This window comes from Panthera tigris, chromosome B1, assembly GCF_018350195.1.
Source record: "Panthera tigris isolate Pti1 chromosome B1, P.tigris_Pti1_mat1.1, whole genome shotgun sequence".
In the NCBI taxonomy this organism is placed as follows: Eukaryota; Metazoa; Chordata; class Mammalia; order Carnivora; family Felidae; genus Panthera; species Panthera tigris.
The window spans coordinates 75,465,890-75,485,685 of record NC_056663.1 but is presented as its reverse complement, the minus strand read 5'-3'; the positions used below and the strand labels follow the sequence as shown (position 1 = coordinate 75,485,685).

The window sequence follows — 19,796 nt, the reverse complement described above, 5'->3', positions numbered from 1 at the left end:
ATGGATGAAAATGTTCTGCAGAATAATGAGTATTGCATAGTCTTAAGAACAAGACTCCAAACCTTCATTGCTAAATATTTATGTCTTCCTTTCCAAGACTTTGCTCAGAGTTCAGATTCATTCACGCGACCTACACATATTTCTAGAACACTGACTGTCGGCCAGGCACTATGGAAGGCTGGTGCTGGGGAAAGAGGAGTGAATAAGTCAGACCAGATGAACTGGAGAAAACAGCCAATCACCTAATAAAGACGACCAGAAAGATGACTGTTCCACAGAGGGATGGGAGAGTGCTGTGGGAACAGGACAAGAGAAAAGGAGAGACAGCAATGAGTTGGCAGATAATTTTTCCAAGTTCAGCCTACCTGTTTCCATACTTTCTTCTGACTTTCTGTTTCTGATGCTAAGCCCTGGATTATTTTGTCATATCTCATCTGTCTGAACCTGCCTTCCCTCCTCTCTCTGGTCTTGATGGCTTGAGGTACCATCTACAAATGGATGACTCCAGATCTCCACGTCTGGTCCAGATCCCACTCCTGAGCATCAGACGCACACATCTGTCTACTAGGCTCCCCATCGGGGTGTCCCTCAAGCTCTTTTCCCTGGCCTCCAAAACCCTATAGGATCTGAACCTGCCTGGTTCTTTCTACCTTTACCTTTACATTCCAGTAATGCTGTATTTCTCTTAGTTCCTGGAAGATGCCATCTTTTCTTACCCCTATGAGCTTTCGTACATCCGCTGCTTGAAATAGTCTTCCTTCCAAGGCTCTTTTTTGGCGTAACTCCTATTTATTCCTCAGCAGCTTGAATATCAGTTCTGTTGAGAACATTTCATGCTCTCAGCCCCCCAAGTCTAGAGTAAGAGCCTTTTGTATATCCAGAGCACTATATTTTTTCTCTTACATATTTTGAGTATTTATTGCACTATTGTAATTGGCCTGTTCATATCTTATTAGACGGTCAGATCAATGAATACTTCACTCTTTCTTTTCTGGGGCTAACTCAGGATTGAACGTTTCCTTGAGTGTTCAATCTGATTTGAATTCCTTGTAATTTTAGCATTTACCCTGGAGCAGTGCCTTCTATAGATGACCTCGTTGCACCCGTTCTGGGCCACTCCTGCCCGTTCTTTGCATGGCTGCCAGATTGGGGATCTCTAAGGTGCTGTTTAGCTGGCATCAGTTCCCAATTGGGAGGCCTCTAGTACTGTGAAATTAATAGTTTTCCTTGGTCTTATACTCTGCAAGATAAAATCAATAGGTACCCACTGTAAATGTGTTTCTTTCCTACACTTCTATCTCTATTAAAGGCATCACCAGGGTGCCTGGGTGGCCCAGTCGGTTAAGCATCTGATTCTTGATTTCAGCTCAGGTCATGATCTCATAGTGTGAGAATGAGCCTTGCTTTGGGCTCCCCGATGGGCATGGAGCCTGCTTAAGTCTCTCTGTCTCTCTCTCTCTCTCTCTCTCTGTCTCTCTCTCTCTCTGCCCCTCCCCTGCTCACATTCTCTCTTTGAAAAAAAAAAAAAAAAAAGAGGATCACTATTTTCTTAAAGACCTAGCTGGATAACCTGACAAATTTGAGTTCTCATTCACCCTCACTGACTAAGCCCAGATGCTGAAAGTTTCATGTTAGCACTGAGAGAGGATGTAAATAAACCCTGTGACCTTTGGATTACTACTGGGTTGATAGAGGCCTACCTAGTGCACTCTCACAGCCACCTGACACATGATACTCAGCTCTATTTCCTCCTCTCTTCTCTTATTGCTGTTGCTTCAGCTTAGACCCACCTTAGCTGATCATCATCACATCTCACTGGCCCATGACCTCCACTTCTTGCTATAATTTGTGGAGATCAGATTAAGGTGCTTTCTAAACTGTAAACATGTGCGTATTGGTCATGACCTTTAATACGTCTGCACGAATCTTTCTCATAAGGTTACTCATGGTTCTTACCTGTGCGATCTTCTGTCCTGGATTGCCTTAGTCTTTCTCTGGATTTGAACTCAGTGTGTTGAACTGTAATGCATTGTATATGGATCCGCCTCTCTCCCAAACACCTCGCGGGCAGACTCATGTTTTCTTCATCTCCGCATGTGTCTCCCTCCACTCCCTGTACCCCCAGCTTAGTGTATGCCTGGCACATGAGAGATAAGCAGCCTGTATTAAGCGTGCATGTGTCAGCCAAATCCCTCTGGTGCTGCTGTGTCCTCGGCTGGAGTTGAACCCTTCACCTGTTGAGTCCTTCTGATATTTTTGAATATTTGAATAGCCTCGGTGCTTAGAGTGTTGTCTATGGACAAGTGGCATTGGCATCACCAGGCAGCTATGAGTTACAAGCTAAGAACTTTGGAAAAGAGCTTATTTTTATGTCTGAACACAGGTACTTGCAACCGGGCTCAGTGGTCTCTACTCCTCCCTGCCTACAAAGCTTGAAGAGAAAGGTGAGGAATGGCACTGCCTTCTGAAGGACGACTGGCTCCTACTCCCTGCTCTCGTTCAGTTCATGAACTCCCTGGAGTTTTGTAATGCCGTCATACAGGTGGGTACTGGAGCACAGTAGAGGAGCCCTTTGTGCTGGTGCATTCAGGATACAAGCACTGCGGAAGATAGTTCATCAGCATTCCTTTTTAAAATTTTAATGTTTATGGAATATTGCTGCTTTATTTTAAGCATACTGAATGTCCTTGAATGAACAAAAATGTTAGTTTATAGGTTTGGGGGAAGTTTTAATTGAGAAGAAAATAAGTAGGTTTTCTTTATCTTCCTTATAAAAAGTGTTAATTCTGTTTTGATTATCCACTTAACCATCAACAATAAGTTCAATGCTTCACTCATTAAATAGATATTTTTAGGCTTCTAAGTACACCAAATTATACTACTCTTACTTCAAGGTCTTCTTGGGAGTATACAAAGGAAAACACTTTATTTTGCTTAATGGTGCATGCTACATAAAGAATATTGTTATCCCAATTGAATTTAGAAGAAGTTAAGCATCTTCTTAGCAACACAAATTAAATCTATGCTTTGAAATTGGTCTGCTTCGGGGAAAAAACAACCACTGAACTCTAGTATATTTGGCTCCTTGATTAGATTTTTACCTTCAGATTTCTTGTTACTGCTTTCAATAAAAATCAGATTTTATATATATTTAAGGATGTAGTGGTTTTTCATAAAAAATGTTTTCTTTCTATACAATACAAATATTACCTTCATATTGGATTTATTAAGAAATCAAGTTTTCCTTATGTTGATTATAAGGTGAAAAATGTTAGTTATAATCTGTTTATCTACCAAATAAAGAAATAGCTTCTGGAAGAAAATGAAAGTAAATTACTTTAGTTCCTATCTCATTTTTATTGCTAAGTCAAAGGAAGTTTTATTTATATATAAGATAAATGGATTACATCTTCAGGGTTTTTTTTTCCCCTTTAATATTACAGTCTATCAACATTTCTTGCAGAAGTGTGTGGAAATAAAAAAGATGAAACTATTAGTTCCTTCCCAAATGTACACACAGAGAGAGATTATCAGTAATTTAAAGATCTAGCTTTACTTCCCTAGAAATTGCTTTTCACTTTATTGTTTGATTTTATTATTATTATTATTATTTTTTAAGAAAGAGAAGTAAAAGCTAACAGGCATGGTTAAAGACAGAGAAATGATATATTTCATGCTATATTTTGAAATTGAGGCCATATAGTTTTAAGATTTTTTTGTTTGGAGGTATTACTGAAAAGATTACTCATAAAAGATATTAGTAAAGTGTTATCCATGCTAAATATATTTTAAAAATCAAACATAGGAAGAGTTGTACCTCTGGTAATTTTTTCAACTTTTGAACAGTATCTTATTTTTTATGAAAAGATTTTCTACATGCCTTCCCCTCAGTATAAATGTCAGAAAATTCATCATTAACATGAATTCTTTCTGCTAGAAAAATAAATGTATTGAATTGTCCACTCTAGTAGTTATACTCTTTTTTTTTAATTAGTCAGAAGTTGAGATGGGACATAGGTGAAGTTATGGGGCAAAAATATACTTTACAGTTTGTTAATTTTAATTTATGTGTTCTTATACATATTCAATCCACTATCTGTTTTCAAGTAGAAACTTGAAATTATCAATTATTTCAGAAGTTTATTTATTTATTTTGAGAGAGAGAGTGTGAATGGGGTGGGGGGCCAGACAGAGAGGGAGAGAGAATCCCAAGCAGGCTCTGTGCTGTCAGTGCAGAGCCCAACATAGGACTCGATCCCATGAACCTTGAAATCATGATCTGAGCCAAAAATCAAGAGTCAAATGCTTAAGTGACTGAGCCACACAGGCACCCCTAAAGTTACCAATTTTAAAATTTGAAAGTCCAAGCTGTTTATACTGGAATAAACCATCTGAAAAAAATTACGTAGTGGTTTGAAGTCTGAATTACTTTTTAATCATGGAATAAATGGCCAAAATATGAATTTCCTTTTTTAATGTAGGATGTTCACAGAAATGTGTGATTTTAAGAAGACCTAAAGATTAAACTCTTTGTCTTTTTCATGACTACCTGTTTCTCTCTTAGGTGGCTCACCCCTTGATTCGCAATCAGCTTGTTAATTATATTTACAATGGGTTCTTGGTACCGGTCTTGGCTCCTGCACTCCATAAGGTCAGTGGCTAATGTAATCTTGTCTGTTTATGGTACAACTGGTGGAAATTGAGGAAGGTGAACAGTGTAATTGACTTGATAGTGACCTTAGCTTCATTTTTCTTCTCATTCCATTCACATTCCTCAGCAATATCAAAGATAGGTCTTTTTTAAAATTTTTTAATTTTTAATTTTTTAATTATTATTTTTTTAAATATGAAATTTATTGTCAAATAGGTTTCCATACAACACCCAGAGCTCATCCCAACAGGTGCCCTCCTCAATACCCATCACCCACCCTCCTCTCCCTCCCACCCCCATCAACCCTCAGTTTGTTCTCAGTTTTTAAGAGTCTCACTTAGCATAATACTCTCCAGTTCCACCCACAAAAGGCCTTTGCTACAAAAGGCCATATTTCATTCTTTCTCATTGCCGCGTAGTACTCCATTGTGTATATAAACCACAATTTCTTTATCCATTCATCAGTTGATGGACATTTAGGCTCTTTCCATAATTTGAGTATTGTTGAAAATGCTGCTATAAACATTGGGGTACAAGTGCCCCTATGCCTCAGTACTCCTGTATCCCTTGGGTAAATTCCTAGCAGCGCTATTGCTGGGTCATAGGGTAGATCTATTTTTAATTTTTTGAGGAACCTCCACACTGTTTTCCAGAGCGGCTGCACCAGTTTGCATTCCCACCAACAGTGCAAGAGGGTTCCCATTTCTCCATATCCTCTCCAGCATCTATAGTCTCCTGATTTGTTCATTTTAGCCACTCTGACTGGCATGAGGTGATATCTGAGTGTGGTTTTGATTTGTATTTCCCTGATGAGGAGCAACGTTGAGCATCATTTCGTGTGCCTGTTGGCCATCTGGATGTCTTCTTTAGAGAAGTGTCTATTCATGTTTTCTGCCCATTTCTTCACTGGAATATTTGTTTTTCGGGTGTGGAGTGTGGTGAGCTCTTTATAGATTTTGGATACTAGCCCTTTGTCTGATATGTCATTTGCAAATATCTTTTCCCATTCCGTTGGTTGCCTTTTAGTTTTGTTGACTGTTTCCTTTGCAGTGCAGAAGCTTTTTATCTTCATGAGGTCCCGATAGTCCAGTTTTGCTTTTAATTCCCTTGCCCTTGGGGATGTGTCAAGTAAGAAACTGCTGCGGCTGAGGTCAGAGAGGTTTTTTCCTGCTTTCTCCTCTAGGGTTTTGATGGTTTCCTGCCTCACATTCAGGTCCTTTATCCATTTTGAGTTTATTTTTGTGAATGGTGTAAGAAAGTGGTCTAGTTTCATCCTTCTGCATGTTGCTGTCCAGTTCTCCCAGCACCATTTGTTAAAGAGACTGTCTTTTTTCCATTGGATATTCTTTCCTGCTTTGTCAAAGATTAGTTGGCCGTACTTTTATGGGTCTAATTCTGGGGTTTCTATTCTATTCCATTGGGCTATGTGTCTGTTTTTGTGCCAAAGATAGGTCTTAACAATGGCAACAGTTTAAGTCTGATGGAATCCAGCTGGTGTCATAGAACCCAGCATTGTGAATGTTAAGTAAGATAGTCTATGTGAGGATTAGCAAATGACTCTGACTCTTGCGTTTCCTTCAGTTCATGGGGCGTAGCTACTTGGAACTCTCCGTTAAGCTGTCCTCTGAGGCCAAGTCTATTCTAGAGAGTGAAAGGTTTACTGTGGTGGGGAAAGGGGCAGTGGTAGCACAAGTGTCATAGATTTGTCATCTCCTTAATAGAACGTAATTTTTTATTATAACAATTGTGTGACAGCAAAAATTAAAGCGAAGCAACTTAAGGTCCCAGCAAAGATTGGCTGTCCCATTAACACCACTCTGAATTCCTTACGATGCACTCATTTCATATAATAAATCAACTGGTATCTTTTCCATTGTGAGCTGTCCGGAGACACCCATGCACCTAGAATTCTAATTACAAGGAGTTTTTCTTCACTGAGTAAAGAGACACATAGAGTATTTAGTTCATAGAATCTTTGTGGAGTTACTAGAGTTGCCAGTGCATGTGGGGAGATAAGCAAGAAACAACTTATCACATGTGTTGATGGGATGCCCAGGTTTCTACATCTGAAAGTACCATTTCCATGGGCTCTCATTTTACAGAATTGAAGAATGCCTTATTATGGCAGCTTTGAAGCCATGGTAATGGGGTTTCTAGTTTAGAGCAACAGGTTTGATAGAAAATGTTCCTCTTTTACCATTTAGTGCTGCACTATTTTGCAAAACAGTGTTTTTGGTCTGACTGGGACTTTTGTGCTACTTCTAGGTTCAGGAGGTCATCTTGGATGTGGTTTCAACCTCAAAATATTGATATTCCCAGATTGGTTTAGTGGTTAATGGGCACAAAGGGACCAAGTGTTCAAAATGAAATCTGTCTTGGAAAATACAGGATATATCTTTGGAAAATACAAAGCTCATGTTTGTTTCCAGGTTGTCCTTCTTTTAGTACCTTGCTGTCCTGGAGGTGGGGTGGATGTCTTGTATTGAAGGTCTCTAAGCCTCTACATGGAGACATTTTCCTCTCTGAAGGAATACAACGCTGCTATTGAAATTCTTTGGCAGTAATTATACTCTCTCACACATTTAGACTTTCTTCCTCATTTATTCCCATGCTTTTCCTCATTGACCAGTTGATATAAAATAATTTCCCAAGTCATTATTATAATAGTGATAATTATCATGATTATTTGTTCAGGATATTTTAAATTATTATAATTATCATACCTTAATGTTACAAATATTAATGATAACTCTTTATCCATAATTGAGAATGAGATCCACCTCAGAGACTGTTACAGGGACCTCACTGGTCACTCTATACTACTCCTTCATAGCACTTACCAGAAGTGGAATCAAATCATTAAATGTGCAATAGCTTGTTTAATGGCTGTCTCCACAGTGGTTTGCCTGCTTCTTGTGGGTAAGGTTCAGACCTGCTTTGTTCACTGGTGTATCTTCTATGCCAAGGTCAGAGCCTTGGACTCGGGAGGCTGAATAAACACTGCCCAAACGGAAGGATGTTTGTTAAGGTGCCATGCAAAGAGAATACTAATAGCACTTTATGTATATTAATTAATATTGCCCTCTATTATGCCTGTAATTAAAATATGAGGTTTTTTAAAATCATGAAGTCAGGAATACATCCTTATTGTGATAAAAAACAATACCGTCACTACTGAATAAATAAAATGCAAAGTGAAGGTTACTATATTAGATTTGAATTTCCACCCCCTAACTAAAATTCCCTAACTTTTATCCATTACAGACAGTTTCTCCCAGGGCTATTTAGAGACCAGGGAGAATATTTCCTTCCTAATTAATTTTTCTTCTTGCTTTCCAATATTTTCTTCTTTGTCGTTTTTTATCATTTAGAATGAAAAGGTTTAGGAAGGAAGCAGGGCAAGGCAGGAGGGTAAACAATCTCTCCCCTGACTGTTGGCTGCCTCAGTGGTTGATGAAGTAAGATGCCTCTCATGAGTGGCAGGACAGGAGCCCCCGAGGCAGATGAGGAAGTCCAGAATGGGGTGTTTCTAGAGGAGTTCCTGGGGGAACACTCACCTCCAATAGCCTGTGGCCTCTCCTTTGATATGGGAAAGGATAGCTGGAAGTCTCAGGTCTACTGTAGAGGCTCCAGTGTATGTTTTTTCATGTTTTGTGTCCCTTGCCCTGGGAGAGGAGCCCAATTTAGTATCCTAAATAAATTTCCATGGTGTACTATCTCAGCTCCCAAGTTATGCATAGTATTTTAGTTACTGCCCGTCCCATCCACATAGGCAGTTTGCAGAGGTGAACTCATTCTCTCTGTCTCATAAATAATACAAATAAATTCATAGTTAAAAATATTCCTACATCACAATCAATTCTCATAAACTATTTCTGTGGCATTTCCTAACCAGAGATGAGGTCATCACGAAGGACTGCGGGTAATGAGAGGTGGGGTGCTGCTGCTTGACAGGCGAAGGTCGCCTCTACCATCCCTCTCCCAAGTCAGTATGTGCACAATGTAAAGTTGCCTTTGCAAGTTGTTCCATTAGGTGCTTTCTCCATCCAACACTGTGGCCTGTTAGTGCAAAGGCATATTTGTGTTCGCGCAGAGGCATATTTGATTTTTTTCACAGGGCTGCATAGTTTTCTGTAGTGTGGATATACTCATCCATAATCCCTTATCCTCAAGTCAGAAATTCAAAAAGCTTGGAAAACCTTTTTTTTTTTTTTTTAAATAATTCATGTGGCAGCACAACCTAATCTTTGCTGAACTCATTTGGTGGTAAACCCTCCCCTGAACTATCTTGAGACTATTTGTTTTTATTCCACTTGTGTTAACATGTGTATGTTCTGTGGAAGGAATACTAATATATTTGGTTATATAAGGTGCTGCCTCAGATCCGCTGGGTTAGTCAAATACGGCAAATTTACTTTTCTTAAAAACCAATTTTTGTAATGTTTATTTATTTTTGAGAGAGAGAGAGAGAGACAGACAGACGGAGTGCAAGCGGGGAGGGACAGAGAGAGGGGAAGACACAGAATATGAAGGAGGCTCCCGCTCTGAGCTGTCAGCACAGAGCCTGATGCGGGGCTTGAACCCACGGACCGTGAGATCATGATCTGAGCCGGAGTCGGACACCTAACCGACTGAACCACCCAGGCACCCTGCAAATTTACTTTTCTAAACTATAAAAAGTTTGAGTTCCAATGTATGTATGGTCTCCAGGATTTTGAATAAGGGATTGGAAGCCTGTTTTGGACATTTAGGAAAGGATCAATTTTTGGAGATAGGTTTAAAATCATACTTTGTAAAAGCCATACTAGAGAAAATGATACCATGTTAATATGGATGATTTAGGAATTAGTTTGATCTAGACACTGTGTTGTACAAAACTGGTTATTTATGACTTTAGGCAGCCCTTAACCAGCAAGAGTAGTTCTCTTGTATATTTAATTTATTAAAACTAAATTTTCAAGGCTGAATATTCATTGGTGTAGTTGTATTAGTCTGTGTGTTCTCAGAGAAGCAGATGCCAAGACAGGATTAAACGTGCAAGGATTTTATTAGGGGAAATGCTTGTGAGAGAGAAAATAGGCAGCAAGGCGGGGAAGGCTAGGAGTTGTCGGACCTCAGTGCAAATCTGACCCCAAGTGAAGTAGAGAGAGGGAGGTTGGCTGGGAGTGTCCTTCAGTGTTGTGCAGTCTGAGGAGGCCCATCAGAGGAGGCCTGTGTCTCCCAGGGACAGGTCTGCCTGGTGTTCCTGCTGCACTCAGTCACTATGGGGGCCGCCTGTGGGATATGTGGCGAGGACTTCTGAGTGTAGTAGCAGGGACCCTTGGTCTCTTTCACTCCTTGTGGATGGAAGTCTAAGAGGTGGGTTCCCATGTTTCCAAATGGTTGACTGATTTCCATGCTTTCCTGATTATAGATTGAAAGCGATGGACCTATATACTTGCTTCCTTGTGTACAGAATACTCAGGAGTTCAAATGGTCTCCACTGGCAAGGGTTTGCTTTGGTCAGGATTCACTTGACGAAGGAGTGTACTATGTTGGTCATGATGAGTATGCTGCAGTCACAAATGACGCCAACATCTCAGGGGCTGAAAAAAACAAATACTTATTATTTGTTCACACTACTTGTCCATCTTGGGGTGTGGGGTGGGCAGTTTGCAGCTAGCGTTCCTCCATGTTCTTCTAACTCAGGGACCCAAGGTGGGGGTCCATCTGGAACAGATAGCTGGGAACATAATGTGAGAGGAAGAGAACACAGTAAATGGTCCACTGGCTCTTGAAGCTCTTATCTGGAAGCTCTTATCTTGACCCATGTCATTTCCGTTCACATTTTGTTGTCTAAAGCAAAGCAAGTCACCAGGCCACATCTCAGAGGGAGGTGCGGTTCTACCATTTTCCTAGGAGAAGAGAAGTCTGCAGTGTGATTATAATATGACCCTAATGGCTGTCATACGTATTTTGTCAGTCAGGGCCCAGAAGGAACAGATGGCACTCAAATTGGGCAGTGGGGGGACTGGTTACAAGAGTATGGTGTTTCAGTGATCTACTCCTATGTAATAAATTCTCCCTAACTTAGTGACCTGAAGCAACCATGTATTAGTGTAAAGCACGACTCTTTGGTTCAGGAATTCAGGCTGGGCACAGTGGGGATGGCTCATCTCTTTGATATCTGGGACCTCAGCTGGGATGAGTACGGTGGCTGGGGCCTGAATATCTTGGGGCTGATTGGAACGATGGGTTTCTCTCTCTCTCTTCAGCCCCCTTCTCCCTCTCCCTCTTTCCCTCATCCCACACAGTTTCTTCACAGGGCTGGCTTGGGCTTTGTCTCAACATGGCAACTGCAGATAGATGGATTCCTTTTTGTTTGCTGGGGGCTCAAGAGACAGGAAGTAGAAGCTGTCAGTCTGGAAACTGAAACAGTGTTACTCCTGGCATATTTTATTATTATTCATAGAAGTCAGAGTCCACCCCTTTTGAGGGGGAGAGGACATAGACCCCACCTTTTGGTAGTAGGAATGTCAAAGAATTTGTGGGCAAGTCGACCATGGTTACCATCCCTAGGACTGAATGTGTTTGTAAAGTGTCAGAGAGAGGTGTGTGGAGAGGGCCACCTGAATAGAACCAGAAACTTCAGGTGTGGGTCACAGCCCATCTGAGGCAGTGCCTCAGAGAGGGAGGCAAGGGAAGAAATAGCCAATTTCATTCTCCTCCTTCCCTCTGGTCTCCTGCTGGACTCCCTTTGAGTGAACCCAAATGGAAACCAGATAGCAAGGGAACTGTGGAAAGAAAGTGGTCCATACGGGTCATCTGGGGCTCAGAGCATGGCGGAAAAGATGGAGAGCAGATATGGAGAGGCGAATAGAGGTGATTCAGCACACGTATTTACTAGTATCAGCACTTTAGAGTGCCGATTGTAGGAACAGACAACTGTAGAGTGTATTTGGATTTAGTGCTTAAGTAAAATGTGGTTTAAAAATTTCTAGAAACACAGAAGTCCACTTGTCATAGTATATAGTTACTGCCTGTTTCTATGTATTGATCCTTGTTCTCTGGAACCTGAAATCATAGTTAGACTTTAATGCGACAGGCAGATATGCTAACGATATACCAGATATGAATAAACAACGAAAAATTACCTAAAGCACAGACAGAAGCAGGGTGTGCGCTGGAAGAGTACTAGACCGTGAATCAGAAGATCTGAATTCTAGTCCTGGCTCTCAAATTTACTGCTGTGTGACCTTGTGCAAAGTTTTTAGCCTCTCTGAGTCTGTTTCCTCAGCTGCACAGTGGGAACAGCAAACTCCTCTTTCCTCCTTGCAGGGAATGGAGAGCAAACATGAGAGCATTCTGAGAATCACCTGCCGTTACGTGCAAAGGTGCTATCATAGTTATTCCAGGACAAATTCTGCCATCTCCTATGCAGTCAGAGGATAATATTGTTTGTTCTAAGACCACTTAGTGATTGTGCACCGGAAGCAAAGGTCTGTACCAGACCCTATGGGGAAATGAAGTTGCCTGAAAACCTTCTTGTCTCCATGGGGTTTATAATCTGGGACCTAGGATCCTGACATGTTAACCACGAATGTGAAGCAAGATGGACTAACATAAGTGCTGTCCCAGAGAAGGCAGGTGGGGGAAGGTGTGGGGTGGACACAGAAGGTGGAGTAGTTAGGGAGAGAGTGACGTGAGTGACCTGGGGGTGAACCTTGCAGGTGAGCTGGTGGGGAAGGACGTTCAGGAAGCGAGCTCCAGCGGGAGTCCGGGCTCGGGGCGTACCGGAGCGCTGTGGTGTACACAAGGCGACAGGGAGAATGAGGACTGGGCAAAGACCCTGGTCTGACTCCCAGGGCAGGTGAGCATTTGCATCCATAGTGAGCAGTTTCAGTGCAGAGGGGGTTGAGAGATCGGGCTCAGGACCCGTCTGGCGGTGACAAGATACGGCAGTAGGTGTGGTTGGCGTTTTGGGATGTGTGGGGGTGAACTGAAAGAAAACAGAAAGAAAGGGGACTCAGGAGAAGGGAAGGGCTGAAGAAAATAGGGATACAAGGAAGAAGGATCCTAAAGAGAAGATATTATTCCTCTTGCTACCCATAAAACCCTTTCAAACTACTGAAAGAGATGACTGCTTTTCTTTTTTATGTACGCCTGCCAGCTTTCCCCTTGCTGGATCATTAAATGCACTTAAACTTTTGTTTAAAATTATTGGGATTTGAAAAAATTGCTTTATTAACAAATCCAAGACTTCTGACTCCCTAGTAACCTCCTTTCCCCTTTGATGTCCACCCCGTGGACTCTCCTGGTTCTCCTGTAGTCTGTTGGCCGCACAGACTTAACTTTCCCCTTTCCTTCTCTAAATAATGGGCATGCGTGGGGCTTGGTCTTCTGCTGATCAGCCCCTACCCCCACAATCAACTACACAGATGGCCTGAAAATCCTCCACCGCTGGCTGGATATTTTTGCCTAAGCGACCTGCTGTGTTGTTCCTCAAATTTAGAATATCAGAAGCCAAACTCGTAGCTTTCGCCCCAGTCCAGCTTAGCTCCTCCTCTGCACGTCGTTTATTTCCTAGTTACCTGGCCTAGATGCCTGGTTGTTCTTGAGCCTTTTCTCTTACTACCCCCTTTGTTAACCTTTCTTCATAAGGTTCTTTTGTGTGATCCTTTTGTTTCTTCTCCCAACATGGGCACTTTAGGTCTTGTCTCCATGTGCCTTGACCAGGGTTAGTGTCTGCTCACACGTCTTGTTGCTGCAACTTCTTTCCTCAGGTTGCCTCACACATATGGCTGGGTTAAGCTTTCTAAACATATCTTTAAAGCCATTACCCTCCCTCTGAAACCTGAAATGGCTCCATTTCCCTCCGTCTCCTCAGTCCACACCTTGCGCCGTGCCCCCTCACCCCCCACTCCAGGCCATCCTCCTTCTTGTTTCAGAACCTCTCCTATACTTAGCCTATTTCCTTTGCTTGGAATTTTCTCTTTCTTCCTCTTCTCTTGTCAGGTCTTACTGTCTCTTCAAGGACCAGCTGAAGTCCCTCTCCTGCCTGTGGCTTTCCCTGACTTTGTGGGTTCCAGGCATCTCCCTTTTCTAGAATCTGTAGCCTAGTGTGTGCGTCAATCTTTTATCCATGAGCCTATTCTCCTTTCAATTGTTTGATGTATTCTTGGCATTTGACTCTGTTTCCCCGCCTCCATCCTATCACCTGCAGTTTCTAAACAGTGTGCCAGGTCTCGGTGAAATACTCTAAATTTATGAAGGATGTACAGTGACGTCTGTCAGATACCACATGAATTACTGGCTTGGAATTGCTGAGTTTCAGTATTAAATATACATTCCTTTCAATATGATTGTGCTTTTGCAAAACTGAGTTTTTGGTGGGTGCTGTACATAAAAATCAAGTATCACATGAAAATCATTGTGGAACGTGGAATGAGGTTGGTATTGTCCAGTCTGATTCCGAGGTTTGAGTGCCCAACAGGAGGTAAGTTGTTAGGACTTAAGTACATGTTAAGTTGTTTGGACTGAAATACTGAATAAATGGGATGGTTGGGTATTTCTTTTGGCCTAGAGGTGCTGTGAAAAAATTACTGAGGCACTGAAGGTGCCATGGACTGAGAAAGTCCTACGACCTCTGTGTTGTAATACTCTTTTATGCCTCCAGAGCAGGGCTTGGAAAACTATGATCTATGGGCCAAATCTAACAGACTGTGGCCTGTTTTTGTATATCCTGTGAGTTAAGAATGCTTTTACATTCATCTACAGATAAACGGATGAACAAAATATGGTATAAACCTACAATGGAGTATTATTCAGCCTTAGAAGGAAAGGAAGTTTTGATACAGGCCTCAACATACATGGGCCCTGAGGACAGCATGCCAAGTGAAATAAATGAGTCACAAAAAGACAAATGCTATATGGTTCCACATAGTAGTCAAATTCATAGAGTCAGAAGGTAGAACGGTGTTTGCGGGGAGCCTGGGGGAACATGGAGTTTATTGAGTATAGAAGTTTCAGTTTTGCAAGATGAAAGAGCTCTAGAGATACGTTGCACAACAGTGCGAATGTACTTTGCTGACCTGTCCACTTAAACATGGTTAGGATGGCACATTTTATATTATGTGTGTTTTACCAAAATTTCTTTTTAAAAGAGTGTTTTTTACCTTTCTCAAATATTGTTTTTTAAAAATGTTTATTTATTTTTTTTGAGAGAGAGTCAGCGAGTGGAGTGGGGGCGCCAGGGAGAGACAGGGAGAGAGAGAATCTCAAGTAGGCTCCGTGCTGTCAGCACGAAGCCCCACGTGGGGCTTGAACTCGCAAACTGTGAGATCATGACCGGAGCCCAAATCAAGAGTTGATGCTTAACCGACTGAACTACCCCATCACCCCTCAATTAGTGTTTTTTAAAGAAAGGAGTATATGACAGAGCCTGTATGTGACTCACAAAGCCTACGATATTTACTCTCTGGCCCTTTACAGGAAAAGGTTGCTAACCTATACTGTAGGAGGCAGCATGGTGTCCTATATTCGTTAGGTGATCCCTAAATGTTTGAAGATGGTGGTAATACTGGAAGGAAGTCCCTAGGTAGAGAGGCCTAGTAAGGGGATTATCAAGACCCTTTGTTGTTGGTGCTGGTCATTTTTTGAATGCGGTGATCAGGCTGGGGAGTAGCAGATAAAAACGGAAGTGAGGCAGGCTGGTTGACTTTGTCACTAGCTTGGAAGAATCTCTGTGCAGGTGTGTCGTTTAGGCCTCCTGGGCTGGCGGGAGACTGGCAGACTGCTGGCAGTAGCAGCCAAAGATGGCGTTAGTGCTTGCCCTGGCCATGGTGGGGTTAGAAAGAGGGGACTGGCAAGGCATTTGGAGGAGAAAGGGTGCGCGAGTAGCATCCCAGGCTCAGTCGTATTATTTTGGTCAAGTGTCTTGTGGACTAGCATGTTCTTCTGTTCTGTGGGTTATTTTGTCTCCTTTATTTGGAGACCGTTAGGAAATTGACAGGAGACCTTGACAGGGGAGTGTGCTGAAGGAAGGGAGAGAGAGAAGGAAAAATAATTACATACCCTGCTTCTTTGCAGGCAGCTCACAGACATTAGCAGTAATAACTGACCTCAAAGAAAGCCTGTACCTTTGGTTTTTGTGAAGAGCAGCCAGCTGTGTTTCATTCAGCAAGTTATTCCGTACAAGGATGCTTGGAAAAGAAGTAAAAAAATCTACCAGAAAACCCAATTTCTGACCATCTCTTGTGTGCTACATGCTTGAACAATATACATGGATAGAATAATTTCAGCCATTTCCTTAAAGGCACGTGTGGCTGGCTTCCTATAAACCACGGTGGAGCCCATTTGTTTTACAATCTTGTCTCCTAAACACACACATACATATTCATGATCTGTATCCTGTGAGCTCAATAATTCATGGCTTATTGACTTAGGTTGATGGATGGAAGTTTTTTGGGGACTGGAGAAGATGGAAATTTTGAGAGGCTGGGAGCAGCCACACTCGTAAGTCACCCATTTGCTCTTAGTGTGTCTGTGGGTTAGGTGGGCTGAGACCCCTTTAGAGTCTAATTGGGCTCTCACTGGCTGGGAATGTTTTTGACTTTTATGCTCAGGGGAACTTGTGACTGAAGGTTTTAAGAGAAATTAAATACCATCTTCAAATTATCACCAGTAATAAATGTTAAAGAGCTATAATTAGATGCTGAGTTTACAGGAGGTGTGCACTGACCTCTGAGGTCATACTGTTTTTAGTCTCCAGGGAGGAGTGGGCAGAGCAGCCTGTCACTTAACTGTCACTTCACTCCGTTTCTTCTGTCCACCCTTCTTTACGCATCTCTAGTCTGGGAGATGGTGGAGAGGGTTCTGGAGTGGCCAGAGTACAGAGACAGGCCTCCTGCCTGCCCTTCTGGCAGACTTCCTGTTGCGTTTCTGGATGCCCAGCACGTTACTCTGCTGTCGTCTGCATTACTTCCTGATGAAAAACACCTTGAAGTTTTATGTCTGGTTCCAGTAATGCTGTAAAACTTCACCGATCAGGTCATTCCTTTCAGTGGGAAATTGGAAGAAAGAAGGAATCAAAAACATGGAATTAGGATGCCATCTCGGCCCTGGAATTTTGAGATTTTATATTTGAAATTTGGTGTTTCTTTGCTAAATCTTTTACAATTTCCCTTGAGTGATGGAGCTCCAAACTAGGCTCCAGCTCTGGGGTGTGCTGTATAAATAACTGTAATGGGATAATATTTTGGTCTCTCCATTTCATATTTCTGCTTATACACTTCAGTAATTTGCTTTTTAAAACCCATTCTCTACATTTTGGACCTAAGGTGTCCAATCACTAAAGACTCTGGAATATTATCCTGCCGCCCCCCCCCCTGTTTTTTTGCTAGCTTCTCACTCCTCTTCTTATAATGATGTTGAGCTATACTTGTTCATATGGAACTTGGTTTCTTACCATGCCTGGAGTAAACCAGTCACTTAAAATGATTCTGTCCTCCACCATGCTGAAAGCATACCTGTGCACCCACCTGGCCCATACCCTGCTGGTCTGGTGTAAAGTGAAGGGGTCTCAGGGATGTCCTAGAGAAAGAAATGGGGTCACTTCTTCTAGAAGTTGCTGCTCTTGTCTCAGAGCCTGAGGCAGGCTCCAGCGGCTTCGGGTCAGGGAGGCAGGCATTCCCGTTAGGGCCATCTGGCAGTGGGGAAGCCATGTGTTGCGGATGTTTGAGCTTGAGCTCAAGCGGGAAAGCCTGATGCACCTGGGGCCGTCTCTAGCTTACATCCTAGTGTCATGGTCCCTGTCTGATGCTGGAGATCTAGTTGTGACCGAGTTGCTGGGATGGCAGTGGCAAGGGGCCCGAACAGTCATTCTGTGTCCTCGGTCATCCTGGATTTAAACAGAAGAGTCCGTGGAAGTCGAGAGGCCAGATGTAGGGATCACTGTGGTCTGTCAGTAGAGGCAGTTGAATGAGGTAATTAAAAGGCCCGTCCTGTCATGGGCCTGCAGCTATGTAACATGGATTGGCTGTAGTGCTATGCAACTTGGATTGAAGAAATCATGTGAAGCAGGCCAGCTTCAGACCGCCTTAATTAATAATTGCTCTATCCAACGGGAGGCAGCTATTAAATAGACCCAGAGGATTTTAGTGACACTTATAAGAGGCTTTGACTTGGAAATACTTGATTTATGAATTGAAAACTGAAGGTGTGTGTGTGCCATCTAAGACATTCAATTAATGCATTATAATTGATTAATACAATTTGAGGAAGCAATCTAGCATAACATTTCAAAAAATGTTTTTTGAGGTCAAAGAGACCTTAGTTTGAGTTCTGGCTCTTTGCTACTTAAGTAGCAATGTGACTGTGGCAAGTACCTTTGTCTATGCATATATATTATGTATGGATAAAATAATACCTATTTTATTGGGTTCTTGTGAAGAACAAACAAGGCACTGCATTTACAGTTCTTACTGTCTCTGGCACTTATTCCTGACGCATATCACCCATTAACTTAACCAGCTGAATCTCTTAAATGAGACATCCTTCACATGACACCGTATGTTACTGATGTTACTGGACAGTGAATCTTGTACCATTTGTAGTCACCGGTATTTTGATTTTAGATAATATGCCTATTGTTCCCTTTTTTTCACTCTAAATAGACACAATTTTATTTGTCAATTAAATTTAGTGGGAAAAATTACTGGTTCATCAGTATTATGTAGCCCTGTAATCTATACTTCTGCTTATATTTTTTTAGACCTTTCAGTGGATATTTTTTAAAAAATTTAAGTCCAAATTCATTAACATATAGCGTAATGATTTTACAAATCATATTTAGTGATTGATCGCTTCCATATAACATCCAGTGTTCATCCCAACAAGTGCCCTCCTTAATGCCCCTTGCCCATTTAGCCCATCCTGCCCCAACACCCCTCTAGCAACCCTCAGTTTGTTCTCTATAGTTAAGACTCTCTTATGGTTTATCTCCCTCCCTGCTTTTATATTATTTTTGCTTTCCTTATATTCATGTTTTGTATCTTAAATTCCACATATGAGTGAAATCATATGATATTTGTCTTTCTCTGACTGACTTAATTTGCTTGGCATACTACACTCTAGTCCCATCCATGTTGTTGAAATAGCAAGATTTCATTTTTTTGATCACTGAGTAATATTCCATTATGTATACACCACATCTTCTTTATCCATTCATCCATCAATGGACATTTGGGCTCTTTCCATACTTTGGCTATTGTTGATAGTGTTGCTTATAAACATTGTGCGTGTGCCCCTTTGAATCAGCACTCCTGTATCCTTTGGATAAATACCTAGTAGTGCAATTTCTGGGTCGTAGGGTAGTTCTATTTTTAATTTTTTAAGGCACCTCCATACCATTTTCCAGAGTGGCCGCGCCAGTTTGCATTCCCACCAGCAGTGCAAAAGGATTCCTCTTCTCCGCATTCTCGCCAACATCTGTTGTTGTCTGAGTTGTTAATTTTAGCCATTCTGACAGGTGTGATGTGGTATCCCATTGTGGTTTTGATTTGTATTTCCCTGATGATGAGCGACCGTTGAGCATCTCTTCATGTGTCTATTAGCCATCTGGATGTCTTTGTTGGAAAAGTGTCTATTCATGTCTTTTGCCCTTATCTTCACTGGATTATTTGTTTTGGTGTTGAGTTTGATAAGTTCTTGATAGACTTTGGATACTAACCCTTTATCTGGTATGTCATTTGCAAATATCTTCTCCCATTCTATCAGTTGCCTTTTAGTTCTGCTGATTGTTTCCTCTGCCATGCAGAAGCTTTTTATCTTGATGAGGTCCCAACAGTTAATGTTTGCTTTTGTTTTCCTTGCTTCCAGAGACATGTCAAGTAAGCAGTTGCTGCAGCCAAGGTCAGAAAGGTTGCTGCCTGTTTTCTGCTGTAGCATTTTGATGGCTCCTTGTCATACATTTAGGTCTTTTATCCATTTTGAGTTTATTTCTGTGTATGGTGTAAGAAAGTGGTCCAGGTTCATTCTTATGCATGCCGCTGTCCACTTTTCCCAAAACCATTGTTGAAGAGGTCTTTTTTCCATTGGATATTCTTTCCTGCTTTGTCAAAAATTAGTTGGCCATACGTTTGTGGGTCCATTTCTGGGTTCTCTGTTC

At 41.7% G+C, this 19,796-nt stretch overlaps 1 protein-coding gene across 4 annotated transcripts in view; it reads left to right on the top strand.

The window, feature by feature from the left end:
* FHIP1A (FHF complex subunit HOOK interacting protein 1A) overlaps nt 1-19,796 on the top strand; it is a 284,213-nt gene that overhangs the window by 214,581 nt on the left and 49,836 nt on the right. For all 4 annotated transcript variants that reach the window (XM_042983773.1, XM_015538394.2, XM_042983775.1 and 1 more), the window contains 2 exons: nt 2,384-2,542; nt 4,565-4,651. In XM_042983773.1, coding sequence (XP_042839707.1) covers nt 2,384-2,542; nt 4,565-4,651 — 246 coding nt within the window. The remainder of the gene's footprint in view (nt 1-2,383; nt 2,543-4,564; nt 4,652-19,796) is intronic.